The sequence below is a fragment of the Saimiri boliviensis genome, chromosome 14 (genome assembly GCF_048565385.1).
Source record: "Saimiri boliviensis isolate mSaiBol1 chromosome 14, mSaiBol1.pri, whole genome shotgun sequence".
In the NCBI taxonomy this organism is placed as follows: Eukaryota; Metazoa; Chordata; class Mammalia; order Primates; family Cebidae; genus Saimiri; species Saimiri boliviensis.
Genome location: NC_133462.1, coordinates 9,523,614 through 9,542,078, shown reverse-complemented (window position 1 = coordinate 9,542,078; position 18,465 = coordinate 9,523,614). Strand labels below are relative to the sequence as shown.

At 53.8% G+C, this 18,465-nt stretch overlaps 1 protein-coding gene across 2 annotated transcripts; it reads left to right on the top strand.

Moving 5' to 3' along the window:
• Positions 1-78: 78 nt before the first annotated feature.
• Positions 79-17,714, top strand: KCNJ14 (potassium inwardly rectifying channel subfamily J member 14). 2 transcript variants are annotated; one of them, XM_039465714.2, is made up of 3 exons: positions 79-583; positions 9,805-10,573; positions 12,608-17,714. In XM_039465714.2, the coding sequence occupies exons 2-3, from the start codon at positions 9,860-9,862 to the stop codon at positions 13,202-13,204; spliced, it is 1,311 nt and encodes a 436-aa protein (XP_039321648.1). In that variant the 5' UTR covers positions 79-583; positions 9,805-9,859; the 3' UTR covers positions 13,205-17,714. The 2 variants fall into 2 exon arrangements, with proteins under 2 accessions (XP_039321648.1, XP_039321646.1); XM_039465712.2 differs by lacking the exon at positions 79-583 and having other exon boundaries at positions 9,364-10,573.
• Positions 17,715-18,465: the final 751 nt, after the last annotated feature.

Sequence of the window (18,465 nt, the reverse complement as noted above, 5' to 3'; positions counted from 1 at the left end):
GGTCACAGCCCCGTGAGAAAACTGGGGGGAGTTTGAGGGCAGGGAGCAGCACCAGCTGCTAGGCTGCAGGAGGGAGGCCACCAGGAGTCCCCACAACCCACCCTTCCGCCCGCCCACCCGTGCCTCCGGCTTCTCTGAGTGACCTTCCATCTCGCACTTCCTCCGGCTCAGTAAAAGGGGTCTCGTCCCTGCTTCCCAGCTGCTGAAGCCTTCCTCTCCGGTAACTTGGGAGCCCCCATGTCTGCCTCCCCTTTATCGTGACCTCACGTTTCTTTCTCCTCTGTGTCCCCCACCGCCAGTCTCCCTGCCCCCCCCAGTTGCTGTCCCTCTCCACCGCTGTCTCCTGTCCAGCCTGCCTGGGCTGCGGCCCAGCCGCCCTGCCTGGCCGGCCTCCCTGGCTCCCCCTCTGCGGCTCGGAGCGAGCCCCACCCCCTGCCCCCCTCCGTCCAGGCCTCTGATCATCTGTGGACTCCCGAGGTCGGCTGCCGGCTCACGGCCCCTGGGGCCAAGGACAGACCACAGCCCCTCGGCACCCACAGAGGCTGCCCCCAGCGGAGGGCATGGGGGTGGGCCGCCCCACCAGGTACGTGCCTCCACGCGAGGCCCCGCCGAGCCAGCCCCTCCTGCTCCGCTGCGCTCCCCACTCCACCCCGGCTCCAGCATCCTTGTCCTCAGGGAGGCCCTGTCTGCCCATCAGCAACAGGCTCAGCGCCGGGAGAATGGAACCCCCGGGTTCGGTGCCCGCAGCTCCCACCCCATCACCATTTTTGCATTTTCTCATTGGCTCCCATCCTCTGCTTCTCTGTCTCTCTGCTGTCTCTGCCTCTCTCCGTCTCTGCCTTCACAGTTCCATCTCCCCATGTCGTCATTTCTTAAAACGTGTTTTTCTCTTTTCACATTTCCCCAATTGCCCTGTCTACCTCTCTCTTCTTTGTCCCCCTCTCTCCGAGTCTCTGTCCTCTCAAGTCTCTGTCCCTTTCTTTCTGGGGCTCTGCTCCCCTCTTTATCTAGGTCTCTGTTCCTCTCTCTCAAGGTTTCTGCCCCCCCCTCTCTCTGGGTCTCTGTCCCTCCCCCTCTGGGTTTCTGTACCCCCGCCCTGGGTCTCTGTGCCCCCCTCTCTCTGGGTCTCTGTCCTCTCTCTCTGGGTCTCTGTCCCCGCCCCCCCGTCTCTGTCCCCCTCTCTCTCTGGGTCTCTGTCCCCCTCTCTCTCTGGGTCTCTTTCCCCTTGCCTCTGGGTCTCTGTCTCCACCCCCCTGTCTCTGTCCCCCTCTCTCAGGGTCCCTATTCTGCTGGGTCCCTGTATTTTTCTCGGGGGACTCCCTCAACACCCCTCTTCCTGTCTCTGCACCTCCTTGTCTTTCTGCAGTCTCTGCTTTCCAACCTGCCTTCCAGCCTCCACTGGTAGCTGGGGAGTAGAGGGGAACACCCTGGTTTGGGAAGAGTCAGAATACGTTGATGGGTGGGGGTGGGGGTGGGGGTGGGGACTGGGGCGGGACTTCTTGGCCTCAGATTAGACAGTGACTTTGACACGAAGTTGAAGCACCTTAAGCCCTGTGTCTCCTTTATATGGAAACATTAAGCTGCTCTTGCAGGTCAGGTGGAGGATCCCTTTCCCTCCCGCCCTGATTTTGCCGGGGAGGGGGTGCCCTGAGCCCGAGTAGCAGCCAGCCTGGGAGCTGGACCATGTTGGCCGCAGACAGCCCCCTGGTGAAGGTCCCCGTCGGCTTTGGGAGGTAGACACAGGTCTGCCTCACAGGGCTGAGGTGGGACCGGAGGATTTCAGGGGCAGAGTTCTGGAAAGGAAAGGAAGGTTGAAGACCCAGCCAGCACTGGGGGTGGGGCCCTGGCCAGCTCGTGGCGTTCCCAGAGCCTGCTTCCCGACTGTGAAAGGGGGTGATGATCTTCACCTCCCGGCATCCCGGGCAGTCAAGGTGAGCATGGGGTCTGAGGGGTGCAGTGGGGGTTCATCTCAAGGCCCCGGATGTCCTGGGTGTGTGCGAAGCCAGAGCGCTTTCAGGAAGACTGGTTTGGCACCTGGGCTGCGGCTCCCGGGAGGCCTGGGTGGGAGGCTGGGTTTTGCCCCCCCCTCTCCTCACTAGCTGAGGGGCCTGCGACAAGGGACTGACCTGGGCCTCAGCTGGCTTTTCTGTGAATAGCCAGGTCCCTTCATCAAAGGGCTTTGGTGAGAGATGGGCAAGTGGGGGTGCGAGACCCAGGCTGGGGGACAGGGGAGCCCCGGCCAGTGTCAGTGCCCGCTCGCCTCCCCCAGCCCATGGGGGAGGGGATTCCTGACGGTGGAACCAGCGCACAGTGGGGATCCCCGGGCCAGGCAGGGCTGCGTGTATAGACGCTGGGTCCTGGATGCTGACCTCCAGACTGCCCCCCTGGGCACCGAGCCTACTTCCCCCTTTTGGGAGAACAGTGTCTAACATGCAGGGCTGGCGAGGCTGAGACAGCCGAGGATGAGGTACATTTCGGGCACTGGGCACAGCCAGGCTTGGTCCCCTCTCACCTCAGCCTCAGCTTTCCTCTGTCAAGTGGACCTAACGAACCCCCAAATGGCAAGGCTGCCTAGGTGGTGCAAGCAGGAGGTGCATGGCTTGGGGAGACCCAGTTGGTGCCAAACATGACATCGTCTCGTGGTCTTCCCAAATGGAGTGTGCCAGGCCCTGCCAACAATCCCATGAGGATCCCCAGGTGCCGGTACCACGGACATGGACACGTGGTACATAGGCGCTTGGTGAATGTTGGTGGAATTGATAGCAAATTCTGTAACCCCAGTATGGTTTGTCCTGATCCAGCCAGTTCCTGGGAAGTCCCCTCACCACAGGGCCAAGTGTTGGTTAACCTTAGTTAACCCTGAAGCCAATGAGATGTGCGGGTCCACGTCCTGCCCTTCCCTTTCCTCCAGCCTGACAGGCTGCTGGGATTCCCTCCATTTCTTCCTTTATAATTTTTTTTTTTTTTTTTGAGACGGAGTCTCGCTGTGTTGCCCAGGCTGGAGTGCAGTGGCACGATCTTCGCTCACTGCAACAATCTCTGCCTCCTGGGTTCAAGCCATTTTCCTGCCTTTGCCTCCTGAGTAGCTGGGATTACAGGCACATGCCACCATGCCCGACTCATTTTTGTATTTTTATAAGAGACGGGGTTTCACCATTTTGGCCAGGCTGGTCTCAAACTCCTGACCTCATGATCTGCACGCCTCAGCCTCCCAAAGTGCAGGGATTACAGGTGTGAGCCACCACACCCAGCTATTTATTTTTTATTTTTTTTTTTTTTTTTTTTTTGAGACAGAGTCTTGCTTCGTCGCCAGGTGCCAGGCTGGAGTGCAGTGGCGTGATCACGGCTTACAGCAACCTCTGCCTCCCAGGTTCAAGCAATTCTCCTGCCTCAGTCTCTTGAGTAGCTGGGATTGCAGGTGTGCACCACCATGCCTAGCTAATTTTTTTATTTTTTGTAGAGACGGGGTTTCACCATGTTGGCTAGGATGGTCTTGATCTCTTGACCTCCTGATACGCCCACCTCGGCCTCCCAAAGTGCTGGCATTACAGATGTGAGCCACCGCGCCCGGCCTATTTTTATTATTTATTTATTCTTTAGACACAGGGTTTCACCATCTTGACCAGGCTGGTCTCAAACCCCTGGTCTCATGCAATCCTCCTGAGTTCCCCAGTTGGACTCCCCAAGTGCCAGGATTACAGGTGTGAGCCACTGCACCTGCCTCTTTTTTTTTTTTTTTTTTTTAAGGGACAGGATCTTGCTCTGTTGCCCAGGCTGCAGTGCAGTGGTGCAATCATAGCTCACTGTGACCTTGAACTCCTGGGCTCAAGTGATCCTCTCACCTCAGCCTCCAGAGTAGTTGTGTCATTGAGGCTGGATAATTTTTGTTTTAAGGTAGGGTCTCGCTAGGTTGCCCAAGCTGGTCTCAAACTCCCCGGTTCAAACAATCCTCCCACCTTGGCCTCCCAAAATGCTGGGATTGCAGGTGTGAGCCAGGATTCCCAGCCCCCAGGTCTCCTGCATTTCACAGATGAGAGAGCTGGGGGCTCAGGAAAGGATATGACCCATCAGTCACACACCTAGTAAATGGCTGACCAAATTGAGTTTCTGGAAAAGGAAGCCAGAGATCCCAGGGCACATAGCTGGTGAGCAACGAAGCCAGAATTGGGCTCTGGGTGTACATGGTAAGAAGGCCCTTCCTGATCACTCAGAAAGACTTGCCGAAGACCAGAGGGCCGGGCATGAGCCCATTTCATTTATTTATTTTACAATAGCTTCATCAGAATCTAATTAACATGTGATGCACTCATTACAGTGTACAATGCAGTGGCATTTAGTGTGTACACAATTGTGCAGCCATCACAATTTCTTTGTTTTGTTTTGTTTTTGAGATGGAGTCTTGCTTTGTCACCCAGGCTGGAATGCACTGGTGCAATCTCAGCTCACCGCAACCTCCGCCTCCTGGGTTCAAGTAATTCTCCTGCCTCAGCCTCCCAAGTAGCTGGGATTATAGGTGCATGTTACCACACCCGGCTCATTTTCATATTTTTTAATAGAGACAGGGTTTCACCATGTTGGCCAGGCTAGTCTCGAACTCCTGACCTCAGGTGGTCCGCCCACCTGGGCCTCCCAAAGTGTTGGGATTACAGGCGTGAGCCACTGCACCTGGCATGTTTTCAGGGTTTATTCATGTTGCATCCATCAATACTTCATTTCTCTTTATTGTCAAGGACTATTCTTTGGATGAATGTATCACATTTTATGTATTCATTAGTTGGTTGATGTTTGGGTTTCTACCTTTTGGCTATTATGAGTAATGCTGCTGTGAACATTTGTGTACAAGTTTTTGCATCTGTTTTCATTTCTCTTGGGTACATAAATAGGAATGCAATTGCTGGGTGATGTGGTAATTCTATGTTTAACCGTTTAAGTAACTGCCAGACTGATTCCTACAGCAGCTGGAATTTTCCATTCCCCCCCCCCCAGCAGCGTAAGAGGATGCCAATTTTTCCACCTTCTCACCAACACTTTTTTATTTATTATTATTATAGCCTTTATTTGTTTGTTTCTTGAAACAGAGTCTTGCTCTGTTACCCAGGCTGGAGTGCAATGGCGCGATCTCGGCTCACTGCAGTCTCCGCCTCCCGAGTTAAGCAATTCTCCTGCCTCGGCCTCCTGAGTAGCTGGGATTACAGGCACGTGCCATCATGCCCAGCTAATTTTCTGTATTTTTAGTAGAGATGGGGTTTCACCATGTTGGCCAGACTGGTCTCGAACTCCTGACCTAGGAATCTGCCCACCTCGGCCTCCCAAAGTGCTAGGATTAGAGGTGTGAACCACCACCCCTCGCCTATTATAACCATTCTAAGTGGGTGCAAAGTGGTATTCCCTTGTGGTTTTGACTTGCATTTCTCTGATGGCTAATGATGTGGAGCATCTTTTCGTATGTTTATTAGCCATTTGTAGACCTTCTTAGGAGAAATGTCTGTACAGATCCTTTGACCGCTTTTTTTGTTGTTTTTTTTGTGTGTGTGTGCCTTCGCCACCGGAGTAGCTGGAACTATAGATGTGCACCAGTAGGCCCAGCTGATTTTTGGATTTTTAGTAGAGACAGGATTTCACCATGTTGGCCAGGCTGGTCTCGAACTCCTGAGCTCAAGTGTTCCAGCTGCCTTGGCCTCCCAAAGTGTTAGGATTACAGGTGTGAGCTGCTGTGCCTGGTCCCCTTTGCCCACTTTTAAATTGGGTTATTTGGGCTGGGCACAGCAGCCCACACCTGTAATCCCAGCACTTTGGGAGGTTAGGGTGGTTAGATCACTTGAGGCCAGGAGTTCAAGACCAGCCTGGCTAACATGGTGAAACCCCGTCTCTACTAAAAATACAAAAATTAGCTGGGCATGGTGGTGCGAGCCTGTAATTCCAGCTACTCCGCAGGCTAAGGCAGCAGAATCCCTTGAACCCAGGAGGTGGAGGTTGCCGTGAGCCGAGATCGCACCACTGCTCTCTAGCCTGGGTGACAGAGCGAGACTCCATCTCAAAAAAAAAAAAAAAAAAAAAAAAAGCATTATTTATCTTTTCATTATTGAGTTGCAAGGTCTATTTATATAGTCTAGATACAAGTTCCTCATCAAGTATATGATTTGCAACTACAGCATCTTCTCCCATCGGTGGGTTGTCTTTTCCCTTTTGTAAAAAAACGTTGTGAGACAAGGTTTTGCTCTTTTGCCCAGGCTGGAGTGCAGTGGCGCAGTCTTAATTCCAACTCCTGGGCTAAGTGATCCTCCCACCTCAGCCTTTCAAGTAACTAGGGCTACACGTTTGCATCACTACACCTGGCTAATTTTTTATTTATTTATTTATTTTTGAGACGGAGTTTCACTCTTGTTACCCAGGCTGGAGTGCAATGGCGCGATCTCGGCTCACCGCAACCTCCGCCTCCTGGGTTCAGGCAATTCTCCTGCCTCAGCCTCCTGAGTAGCTGGGATTATAGGCACGCGCCACCATGCCCAGCTAATTTTTTGTATTTTTAGTAGAGACGGGATTTCACCATGTTGACCAGGTTGGTCTCGATCTCTCGACCTTGTGATCCACCCGCCTTGGCCTCCCAAAGTGCTGGGATTACAGGCTTGAGCCACCACGCCCGGCCAATTTTTTATTTTTTAAAGACCCTTGCTGTGTTGCCCAGGCTGGTCATGAACTCCTGGGCTCAAGTGATCCTTCTGCCTCGGCCTCCCAAAGCGCTAGGATACAGGTGTGTACCACCTCACCTGGTCTTTCTTCACTTTCTTGATAGTGTCTTTGGGAGCACAAAGGTTTTTTAGTTCTGGCCGGGTGCAGTGGCTCATGCCTGTAATCCCAATACTTTAGGAGGCCAAGGCGGGAGGATCACTTGAGGTCAGGAGTGCAAGACCGGTCTGGCCAACATGGCAAAACCCCATCTCTACTAAAAATACAAAAATTAGCCAGGTGTGGTGGCGCACGCCTGTAATCCCAGCTACTCAGGAGGCTGAGGCAGGAGAACCCCTTGAACCCAGGAGGCAGAGATTGCAATGAGCCAAGAGTGCACCACTGCACCCAAAAAAAAAAAAAGTTTTTAGTTCTCATTTATAGGGTCCAGCCCTATAGGGTTCGGTGAACCCCTCCCTGTTAGTGTGGAGACAAGAGACTACAGACAAAAGACACAGACACAGAGAAGAGAGTGTGGGCTCGGGGGTCCACTGCCAGCCAAAGCGCGGAGCCCTGCAGTGGCCCGGAGTGCCTGGACTCTCTGACTTTTATTGAGTACAAAGCAGGGGGCAGGGAAGGTAGGGTGAGGTCATGGTGGTCAGTGGTAGGGTCAGGGAAATCATGTGTCTTGAAGATAGGGGGCCTGAGACTTTCAAGTAGCCAAGGCGAGGAAAAAAGCTAATGTGTCAGCGCTCTTCACGTATTTGTCACAAATATCAAGGACACTAAGATCATGTTACCATTATTAAGTCTTAGCTTTTAAGGAAAAGAGAAACCAGGTGCAGAAGCAGAGCGTGAGAGCAGACATGGAACGTGCCCACTGAAGCGCAGCGTCACATAGACACAGTTAAGCCCCCGGATGTCTGCGGGTCCCCCTGACAGCCGTCAGGCCTTGCCACAAGAGCTTGGAGGAGTGGAGTTTTCTCCTAACTTCCCCAGGAAGGAGACGTCTCAGCCATTTTGGACGTCTCCTTCCCTAACTGGCTAAACAGCCGGCACTTTCCCAGCGCTGGGGCTTCCGCACAGCCGAGGCGCCCTCCAGCAGCCCTTATGCGGGCATGACAGAGGACTTAGAGCATCTTGCCTTAGGGTCACTTTGTTCACAATGTCACCTCAGTTCCATGCTTCATAACCTGACAGTCGTTAGTAATACTAAAGGTTATATTGAGTATATATCTTTATGATTATAAGTAACTATAAAATTATATATGATTATATAAAGGAATAACTATGTGCCTACATTTCTAATTCTTTTCTAAATCAATATTTATATGGGAGCAGGCTGAGGCTTCAGACCCTTGCCACGGCACTTTCGGGGTTCCCCTACAGTGATTCAATTCAGTTGATGTAAGTTTTTCCTTTTGTTACTTTGTGAGCCTGTTCTTGAACCACAGCTGACTGCAGAGCCCTGAGGCATCTCTCCATGCCGAGCAGCAGCTACACCTTACAGTTGCGAGCCTGGCCTCGAGCTGGACTGCTAGCACTCAAAGCCCGCTTTACTTAGCTGTGGTCTTGGGGAAGTTACTTAAACGTTTTGTGCTTCAGTTTCCTTATCTATAAAATGGGGATAATGATGTCTGCGTCATAGGCCTGCTCTGAGGCTCTAATATGTAAAATCATGTAAAGTGCTTACAACAGCCTCCAAACTGGCTGAGCAAGTGGCTCACGCCTGTAATCCCAGCACTTTGGAAGCCTGAGGCGGCAGATCACTAGAGGTCAGGAGTTTGAGACCAGCCTGGCCAACATGGTGAAACCCCATCTCTACTAAAAATGCAACAATTAGCCAGGCATGGTGGGGCATGCCTGTAATCCCAGCCTCACAGGAGGCTGAGACAGGAGAATCGCTTGAACCCGGGAGGCAGAGGTTACAGTGAGCCGGGATTGCGCCATTGTATCCCAGCCTGGGCAACACAGCTAGACTCCATCTCAAAAAAACAAACCCTCCACACTGTATAAACAGCATAATTGATATGACACAAATGATAAATTCAATATATAAATTTAGCACTGTATAAATGCGTGCTGTAATTATTATGGCACCTGCCATAATATTGTTATAGTATTTCCCGTTGTTGTTATACAAGTATCTACTAATAGTATTATTGCTGTTTATCCTCCATCTTCCAACTTGGAAGGTGAGTATGGGCCGGGTGAGATGGCTCACGCCTGTAATCCCAGCACTTCTGGAGGCTGAGGAGAGATCGTTTAAGGTCAGGAGTTCGAGACCAGCCTGGGAAATACAGCGAGGTCCCTGTCTCTATAAAACAAAAATTAAATTAATAAAACATTTTTAAAAAGAAGGTGGCAGTGGGCTGTGGTGGCTCACACCTGCAATCCCAGCACTTTGGAAGGCTGAGGCGGGCAGATCATGAGGTGAGGAGATTGAGACCATCCTGGCTATCAGGTGAAACCCGTCTCTACTAAAAATATAAAAAATCAGCTGGGTGTGGTGGTAGGCGCCTGTAATCCCAGCTACTTGGGAGGCTGAGGCAGGAGAATCACTTAAACCCCGGAGGCGGAGGTTGCAGTGAGCCGAGATTGCACCATTGCACTCCAGCCTGGGCAACAGAGCGAGACTCTGTCTCATTTAAAAAAAAAAAAAAAATACATATATATATATACACACACACACACACACACACACACACACACACACACATATATATCGTTGGCTCGTGCCTGTAATCCTAGCACTTTAGGAGGCCAAGGTGGGTGGATTGCCTGGCATCAGGAATTCGAGACCAGCCTGGGCAACATGGTGAAATCCCATCCTTACTAAAAATAGAAAAATTAGCTGGGCTTGGTGGCGTGTGCCTGTGGCCCCAGCTACTTAGGAGGCTGAGGCGGGAGAATCGCCTGAACCCCGGAGGTGGAGGTTGCAGTGAGCCGAGATCGCACCATTGCACTCCAGCCTGGGTGACAGAGCCAGACTCCATCTCCAAAACGAAAAAAAAAAAAGTGAGTATTGTTCCACCCATTTGACAGATGAGGACACTAAGCCCCACTGGAGAGCATGCCTGGCCGATGAGCTCACCCATTCCTGGAGCCCCTGACGTTTCTGCCGGTTTCTTGTTCCAGCAGGTTGGGGGCGCCTGCCCCCCAGTAGGCCAAGTGGAGGGGGTCCCTCCGCCCAATGGGCCTGGCCAGGGCCCTACGCCGCCTCAGCGGCGTCCTGGATTCGGGAGACAGCCGGGCTGGCGATGAAGAGGAGGCCGGACCGGGGCTGTGCCGCAACGGGTGGGCGCCGGCGCCGGTGCAGTCACCGGTGGGCCGGCGCCGTGGTCGCTTCGTCAAGAAGGACGGGCACTGCAACGTGCGCTTCGTGAACCTGGGCGGCCAGGGCGCGCGCTACCTGAGCGACCTGTTCACCACGTGCGTGGACGTGCGCTGGCGCTGGATGTGCCTGCTCTTCTCCTGCTCCTTCCTCGCCTCCTGGCTGCTCTTCGGCCTGGCTTTCTGGCTCATCGCCTCGCTGCACGGCGACCTGGCCGCCCCGCCACCGCCCGCGCCCTGCTTCTCGCACGTGGCCAGCTTCCTGGCCGCCTTCCTCTTCGCGCTGGAGACGCAGACGTCTATCGGCTACGGCGTGCGCAGCGTCACCGAGGAGTGCCCGGCCGCTGTGGCCGCCGTGGTGCTGCAGTGCATCGCCGGCTGCGTGCTCGACGCCTTCGTCGTGGGCGCCGTCATGGCCAAGATGGCCAAACCCAAGAAGCGCAACGAAACGCTGGTCTTCAGCGAGAACGCCGTCGTGGCGCTGCGTGACCACCGCCTCTGCCTCATGTGGCGCGTCGGCAACCTGCGCCGCAGCCACCTGGTGGAGGCCCACGTGCGGGCCCAGCTGCTGCAGGTGCGAGGGGAGGCGGGGCGGGGCGTGGCCTTCCGCGAGCCCTCGGGGATTGTGGGAGTTGTAGGCCCGGGGGCGAGGGGCGCGCGGGCCTGGAGGGGGCGTGAACTACAACTCCCAGCAGCCTCTGGGGCAGGGGCCTGTGGACTGCGGAGGGGTTGCTGAGCAGCTGGGGAGGTAAACCCAAGAGAGAGGTCTGTGACCAGCTCTTCCTGGAGGCCTGGACTTGCGGCATACAAAGCTTCCTGTGGCTTGAGGATGGGCCGTCTGTGGGATTGTGAGGAGTCTAGACCCGAGAGGGCCAAGCCTGGCCTGTGGAGGCTCTGGGCTGTAATTCCCAGGAGCTTCTGAGTCAAGGGACCTGCCCGAAGATGGTCTGAGATGCAGTTTTGCGGGGGGCAGTGATGAGTGACCGTTCTATTGCTCAGGTGTACAATTCCCACAGACACTGTGGCACAGACCGAGGCCCGAGACTTGAGGCCCCGGAAGAGGCAGGCCCCAGGATGAGTGCAGCTCATCACTGTGGAGCGCAGTTTTCCAGGCTTCTAGGCATGGGGTCCTGCGGCATCTGTGGGAGAATCCGCCTCAGTGGCCCATTGTGTCCCACCAGCCTCCGGCCCTCTGAGTTTGGTTCCCACTGGGAACCAAACGAAACTGCACCTCCCACTGGCCCATGGGGTAGTGGCTCCCTCCCGTGCCCTGGGAAGGGGCCTTAGTGTTTCTAGAATTGTGGTCGAATTGCTCAAACATCTCCGTTCCCAAGAAACTCTGGGCCAGTAGCTGCCCTTGCCCAAGTAAAGTGACTTTATTCATTTTTTTATGAGATGGAGTTTTGCTCTGTTGCCCAGGCTGGAGTAGAGTGGCATGATCTTGGCTCACTTCAACCTCCGCCTACTGGTTTCAAGTGTTTCTCCTGCCTCAGCCTCCAGAATAGCTGGGATTACAGATGCCTGCCACCGGGCCTGGCTAATTTTTGTATTATTAGAAGAGACGGGGTTTCGCCACATTGGCCAGGCTGATCTTGAACTCCTGACCTCAGGTGATCCACCGCCTTGGCCTCCCAAAGTGCTGGGATTACAGGCGTGACCCACTGCGCCTGGTCGTAAAGTGACTTTAGAACTCTGGGCTGAGGCTTGACTTGGAGAGGATTGGGGGTGGTGGGAGCTGCAACTCCCAGCCGCCTCTAGGATTCCTCTACTTGGGGCTCCCGGAGACAGTTCCGAGAGGAGGATAGGTGCCCACCTCCCACTTCTGTCTCCTGCCTGACGCTTTGAGATGCCAGAATTCATGACAGGGAGGGACACTGGCTCTTGCAGAAGTCTGTGGGGCAGTGACATGGCCTGGGAGGTGGCTGTGGACCCAGCTGGTAGGCAGGGGCAACATACCCAGACCCCCACAAAGCGTGCCCACAGGCACAATGCCAGGGAGGGGCTTGCAGTTGGGCTGGCAGCTGGGATAGCTCCGGGGAGGGCCCGGGGATAAGCCTGAGGCAGTGGTGGCTGCAGATCATAGCCCTAACTCCCCCTTCTTATCATCAGGTTTATCTTTCTCTGGCCACATACTAAAAGCCATTTTTCTCTCCCTCTCCCCCAATTCTCTGTTGGATGTCATCCTTATTTTCCATTGTCACCTCGATTCCATCTCTGTCTTGCTGATTTCTGTGTCTATGCCAATATCACGGTCCCTCTCTCCTACTTCTCTTCCCCTGCCACGCCCCTCTTCCCATTTTCTGTTCCCAAACCCTGAGTCTCTTTCCTGTCCCTTTATCTCTGGGTCTGTCCCATCCCATGCGTCCTCTGGACCTCCATCCTCCCCTCCCGGGTCTCTGGCTCCCTCTCGCTGGGTTTCTGTGCCCTCGCCTGTGTCTCTGACTTCCTCTCTCTCTGGGTCGCCGGCCCCATCTCTGGATTCTCACCCTTTCCTTCACTCTTGTGGTCTTTGCCTTCTTTCTCTGCATCTCTTTTTTCTCTCTCTCTCCATCTCTGCCTGTCTCTGCGCCTTGCTCTCTTTTCTTTGGCTCTTTGCCTCCTGCTGCAGCCTCGTGTGACCCCAGAGGGGGAGTACATCCCGCTGGACCACCAGGATGTGGACGTGGGCTTTGATGGAGGCACCGATCGTATCTTCCTCGTATCCCCCATCACCATCGTCCATGAGATCGACTCAGCCAGTCCTCTGTATGAGCTCGGACGCGCTGAGCTGGCCAGGGCTGACTTTGAGCTGGTGGTCATTCTCGAGGGGATGGTTGAGGCCACAGCCATGACCACACAGTGTCGCTCATCCTACCTCCCTGGTGAACTGCTCTGGGGCCATCGTTTTGAGCCAGTTCTCTTCCAGCGTGGCTCCCAGTATGAGGTCGACTATCGCCACTTCCATCGCACTTACGAGGTCCCGGGGACGCCGGTCTGCAGTGCTAAGGAGCTGGATGAACGGGCAGAGCAGGCTTCCCACAGCCTCAAGTCTAGCTTCCCTGGCTCTCTGACTGCGTTTTGTTATGAGAATGAACTTGCTCTGAGCTGCTGCCAGGAGGAAGATGAGGACGATGAGGCCGAGGAGGGGAACGAGGAGGAGACAGAAGATGGGGCTTCCAGCCCCGGAGTTCTCACACCAACCCTGGCGCTGACCCTGCCTCCATGATGCCGACAGATGTCCCCTTCCCCATGTGTGCCCCCTTCCCCGAGGTAGCAAGATGGAGAGATAGGGTTCTCTCCTGGGACGGGGGCATGTGTTCTCGAAGACCAACAGGCCTGCTGGGTAAATGACGAGGTGGTAAGGTTCTGCTGTGCCTGGTGACCTGCCACGGACGTATCGGACCTTAACTCCTCTGCTTCTGTGCTCCCTCCTGAGACCCCTTTATGAGCCCAATTCCTGAGTCTCACCAGAATTCTGGATCACCCAAGAGGAAAAGACTGGTGTTCTAGATTCTTCTGTATGGGTGGAACTGGATTGCTACCAGGGTGAGAAACCAGTGGTATAGACCACCTCTGGGGGAGCAAGTTGGTAGTTCTTGGACAGCATCACAGATCAAGGGTTTGTAGGACTGGATTCACCTAAGATTCAAGGGAGTGTTGCTTCTCAACTCAGCCAACCGAGCAGCAAAACACTGGTTGTAGACCACCTAGGAGGGAAGGCTATGGAATGCCCCAGGCCTTCAAGATCATCTTGGTTGACCAAAGGGGAAAAAAAAAAAAATGCTGACTGCAAGTTAAGAAGAGACCTGTGGTTCCAGAAAGCCCATTGGTTGAGATTCTGTGAGTCTAGGTTGACCACAGAAGCAAGCACTGGTGATTCTAGGACAGGTTTGACCTGGAGAGTTGAACTGCTCCAGAAACTAAAGAGTAATGTTTCTAGAATGCACAAAACATGGGTGAGTCTGTGGGTTCAGAAAGGCTAAAGTGACAGATTAGGAGTTCTTGACATGAGATGACTCCGTCTTTGGGCTGTAGAGCATCCAGCCAAGAGAATAAGCAATGTTTCTAAAGGATCCACAGGGTGGGTTGTTTTTTTTAAAGTGCCATTCTAGAATGTCTAAAGGGAATCAGGATTCTGTGGGTCTAGACTGATTAGAGTCGAGGAGGCAGGGGCCATTCCGGATGGCTGAGATTTTCCTGGTTCCAGTTTGCCCAGTGGAGTTGAGAATCTCGATGATTCTAGATGACGTCTTGTGGTTCTGTAATGCCAAAAGGAAGTAAGGCTCCGGGGATCCAGAGTTGTCCGTGACCAAAGCCTGGACGTTGTCGTCACCTCCAGGTGGACTGCTTGGCAGTGCTAGGAAGTGGACTCAGGACTTGAGAAGCAGCATTTCTGGGCTGACCGAGGAGGTGAGGGTTCAGGCTAGACCCTGGAGGGCACAGGGCTGATCAGTGGACAAAGGAAGGGCTGGTGAGTCTAGAATGCTCTGGAACCCTGCACCTAGTGATATGTGTCTATTTCTTTCTTTCTTTCTTTTCTTGAGACAGAGCCTCACTCTGTCACCCAGGCTGGAGTGCAGAGGTGCGGCCTCAGCTCACTGCAACCCCCGTCTCTCAGCTGCAAGCGATTCTCCTGCCTCAGCCTCCCAAGTGGCTGGGATTACAGGCGTGAGCCACTACGCCCGGCTAATTTTTGTATTTTTCATAGAGACAGGGTTTCGCCATGTTAGCCAGGTTGGTCTTGAACTCCCAACCTCAGATGACCCACCCACCTCAGCCTCCCAAAGTGCTGGGATTACAGGCGTGAGCCACCATGCCCGGCCATTTGTCTACTTCTTAAAGATGTTATACATATATGTGTATTATATATATATATAATATAAATACGGATATCTATTTTTTCCCCTGGTCCTACAACAGGCTTAAAAATGGAGTGCTAGCTAATTGGAATGAGGCCCTTTTCAAGGGCCCGCGAAGCTTTGCTGTAAATCCCAGTGCCGCCCCAACTACTGTGTCCCTTCAGACTCCGCTTCATGTCAGTTTCCCCATCTGTAAAGTCCTTCAGGGGCCTTTCCAGGAGGATGAGTCCTCACCTCATCAAGGATGGGATGGGGATTTGAGTCCTGGGGATTTTCCTGCTCTGCCCAGTGCTCGATCGTACGCCGGGGGGAGGTTGGGATGGAAGACACTCAGGGAGGCTGGCTCTGAACTCAGGTGTCTGACTCACAGGGCAAGGGTAGGCGTGGGCTGTGGCTCCCAGCCAGAGTCCCTTCTCTGGCCCAGCTTGGGGACCTGGGAAGGAGGAAGTAGCTCTGGACACCAAGGTTCTTCCCTACTATGGGGGAGTGAGTGTTTTAGGGGGAGACCTGTCCCCCAGATTAAAGAATTAGGAGCCCCAGTGGGTGTGTCTGCGAATGTGTTTCTCGAGCATGGGTCCTGCGACCTGGCCCCCTGGCCATGTTGCCATCTACCTAAGTACCCTACAGGCTGGGAGCCAGCTGCAGAGGCAGCCAGTGACAGGGAGGAGGACGTGTTCCCAGCCTGTATTCTGGACCGAGGGCAGCCACCGTCACTGGCATTCAGCCTTCACAAGTGCTGCATCAACTCAGGTGCCCCCTCCGGCTTCTCCATCTCCATCTCCCTTTATCCCTCAGAATCCCCACGTAATAACCGGATGGGATTGATTAGCTGGCTTTCCTTTCAGCTCGGGTGTCTAGGGTAGGAAGGGACAGGGGCGGGGGCCATGGAAACGCAGGGTTGGGAAAGGATGTTAAGTCGGAAGTGAAGGGGCAGGGAGGGGGTTTTGTTTGGAAGGAGGGTGGGAGCCGGGCAGCCCAGTCCGGTTTTCCACTGAGGAGGGCAGGGCCTGGGCCACTCATAAAGGTCAGTGAGGGGATTAAAAGCCTCCATGTCTAATCCGACAGCTTAACCAGGTCCTGGCCCCGAATCTGTCCCCACCTGCCCAGCCCAGGGACAGCAAATGAGGACAAGGCCCAGACACCACTTCAGCCTCCATGATGGCTTTCCTCTTTACAGGGGTGCCTGGCTTCACCATTTCACCCAGGCCCTTGACCCCATTCCAAGTGATGGGACCCAGAGGCTGGGGCAGGGGAAGGACTTAGAGGAGGAAGGACTCTCAGAGAAGGGAGGAGTTTAAGAAGGGCAAGGGTGGCTGGGCATGGTGGTTCACACCTGTAATCCCGGCACTTCGGGAGGCTGAGGCAGGTGGATCACCTGAGTTCAGGAGTTCGAGACCAGCCTGGCCAACATGGCAAAACCCTGACTCTACTAAAAATACAACAATTAGCCAGGCATCGTGGTGGGCACCTGTAATTCCAGCTACTTGGTGTAGGGTCTAGCCCTACAGGGTCCTTTGAGCCCCTCTCTGCTGGTGTAGAGAGGAGAAACTGTAGACATAAAAGTCACAAGACACAGAGATAGAGAAAAGAGAGTTTGGGCCCCAGGGTCCACTGCCAGCCAAAGTGTAGAGTCCAGCAGTAGCCCCGAGTGTCCGCACACTCCGACTTTTATTGAGTATAAAGCTGGGGGCAGTGTAGGTAGGGCGTGGCATTGGTGATCAGTGTTAGGGTCATATAGGTGGGGATCCAAGACTTTCTAGTAGCCTAGATGAGGTAAGGAGCATAATGCGTCAGCACTTTTCCACAGTTGTCACGAAAGAACAAAGACATAAAGATTTATATTACTTTTACTGATTATGTCTTCTAAGAAAAAAGGAACCAGGTGCAGAAACGGAACATGAGAGTGGACATGGAACATGACCGCTGAAGCACAGCATTGCATAGAGACAGTTACGCCCCTGGATGTCTGTGGGCCTCCCTGACAGCTGCCAGGCCTACTGTGAGAGCTTGGAGGAGTGGAGTTTTCTCCTAACTCCCCCGGGGAAGGAGACATCTCTGACATTTCTTTCCGCACGCAGCTTGCTAAACAGCGGGCGCTTTCCCAGTGCTGGTGCTGGCGCAGAGCCAAGGCGCCCTCCAGCAGCCCTTACACGGGTGTGACGGAGGGCTTAAAGCATCTTGCCTTAAGGCCATTCCTTTCACAATGTCACCCCAGGTTCATACTTTTCGACCTGAGAGTCATTAGTAAAAGAACTAAGATCACCTATGAATAACTAAGATCGCCTATGAATAACTACTGTGGTTATATCTCTACTTATTTTCTTCTTCACTACTTCTATGGGAATAGGCTGAGGCTCCGGACTCCTGCCTTGGCACTTACTGGGTCTCCCTCCCAAACTTCAAACTTGGGAGGCTGAGGCAGGAGAATCGCTTGAACCTGGCGGGTTGAGGTTGCAGTAAGCCGAGACTGTGCCACTTAACTCCAGCTTCGGCAACAAGAATGAAAGTCCATAACCCCCCCCAAAAAAAGGGGGGGGGCAAGGGTATGAGAGGTTGAGAGGGATGGTGAAGTATGGGAAGCCAGAGAGAAAGAAAAGGCCTTCTGAGATGGGAGAAGGAATCAGAGACCTGAGAAGATGCTTGCGGAAGGGAGGAGTATTAGGAGGATGATACTAAGCTAAGGGGAGGAGTTTGGAGGAATGAGGGAGGAGTCTGAGCAGCAGAAGGCGCCAGGAAGGGCCGAGCCTGTGCTTTCAATAAATTTGACCTTCCCCTGTTCTATTCTCCATGACACCAAATAGCATAGCACTTAGAAAAAGTAAATCTTGGGCGGACGCAGTGGCTCACACCTGTAATCCCAGCACTTTGGGAGGTCGAGGCGGGCGGATCACAAGGTCAGGAGTTCAAGATCAGCCTGACCCATAGGGTGAAACCCCGTCTCTATAAAAAAAAAAAACACGAAAATTAGCCAGGCGTGGTGGCGTGTGCCTGTAGTCCCAGCTACTCGGAGGCTGAGGCAGGAGATTCGCTTGAACCCGGGAGGCAGAGGTCGCAGTGAGCCGAGATCTCGCCACTGCCTGGGTGACAGAGCAGGACTCCACTTCAAAAAAAAAAAAAAAAAAAAAAAAAATCTTTCGTTTCACCACTCCATGGCTCTGAAGAGGCTGAGGGCAATTGGGAGGGCATAGATGATGGTAAGGAGTTTGAAGATTAGAAGGGACTGAAAGGAGAGGAAAGTACCCGGGGAAGAAATGCAAAAGAGGCCCAAAGCGGCTCCCCGTTGCATAGCAACCTCTGCGGTCAGAAGCCAGCCTGGGCTGCTAGGAGGCGTGGCTTACAAAACAAGCCACAGTTGTAGCCCCGCCCCCTGGCGACAAGACTAACAAAGTACCACCCCTTAGCAACGCATTGCTGGAGGCGGGGTTCGGTTGACCCAGTCTCCCAGTGTCCAAGGCCTTTGAGCAGGCGCCGTCATGTCTGTTCCGCGTAGCTCCGCCTCCACGCAACACTTTTCCGAGGCTTCTCATTGGAGAGCGAGCCTGTCAAAGGTTGTCTGTTGTTTCGGAGGCGGGGCCTGCTGCCCTGCCTGCACTCCGATTGGTCCTGTGGGCCGTCTACCTCCGGCCGG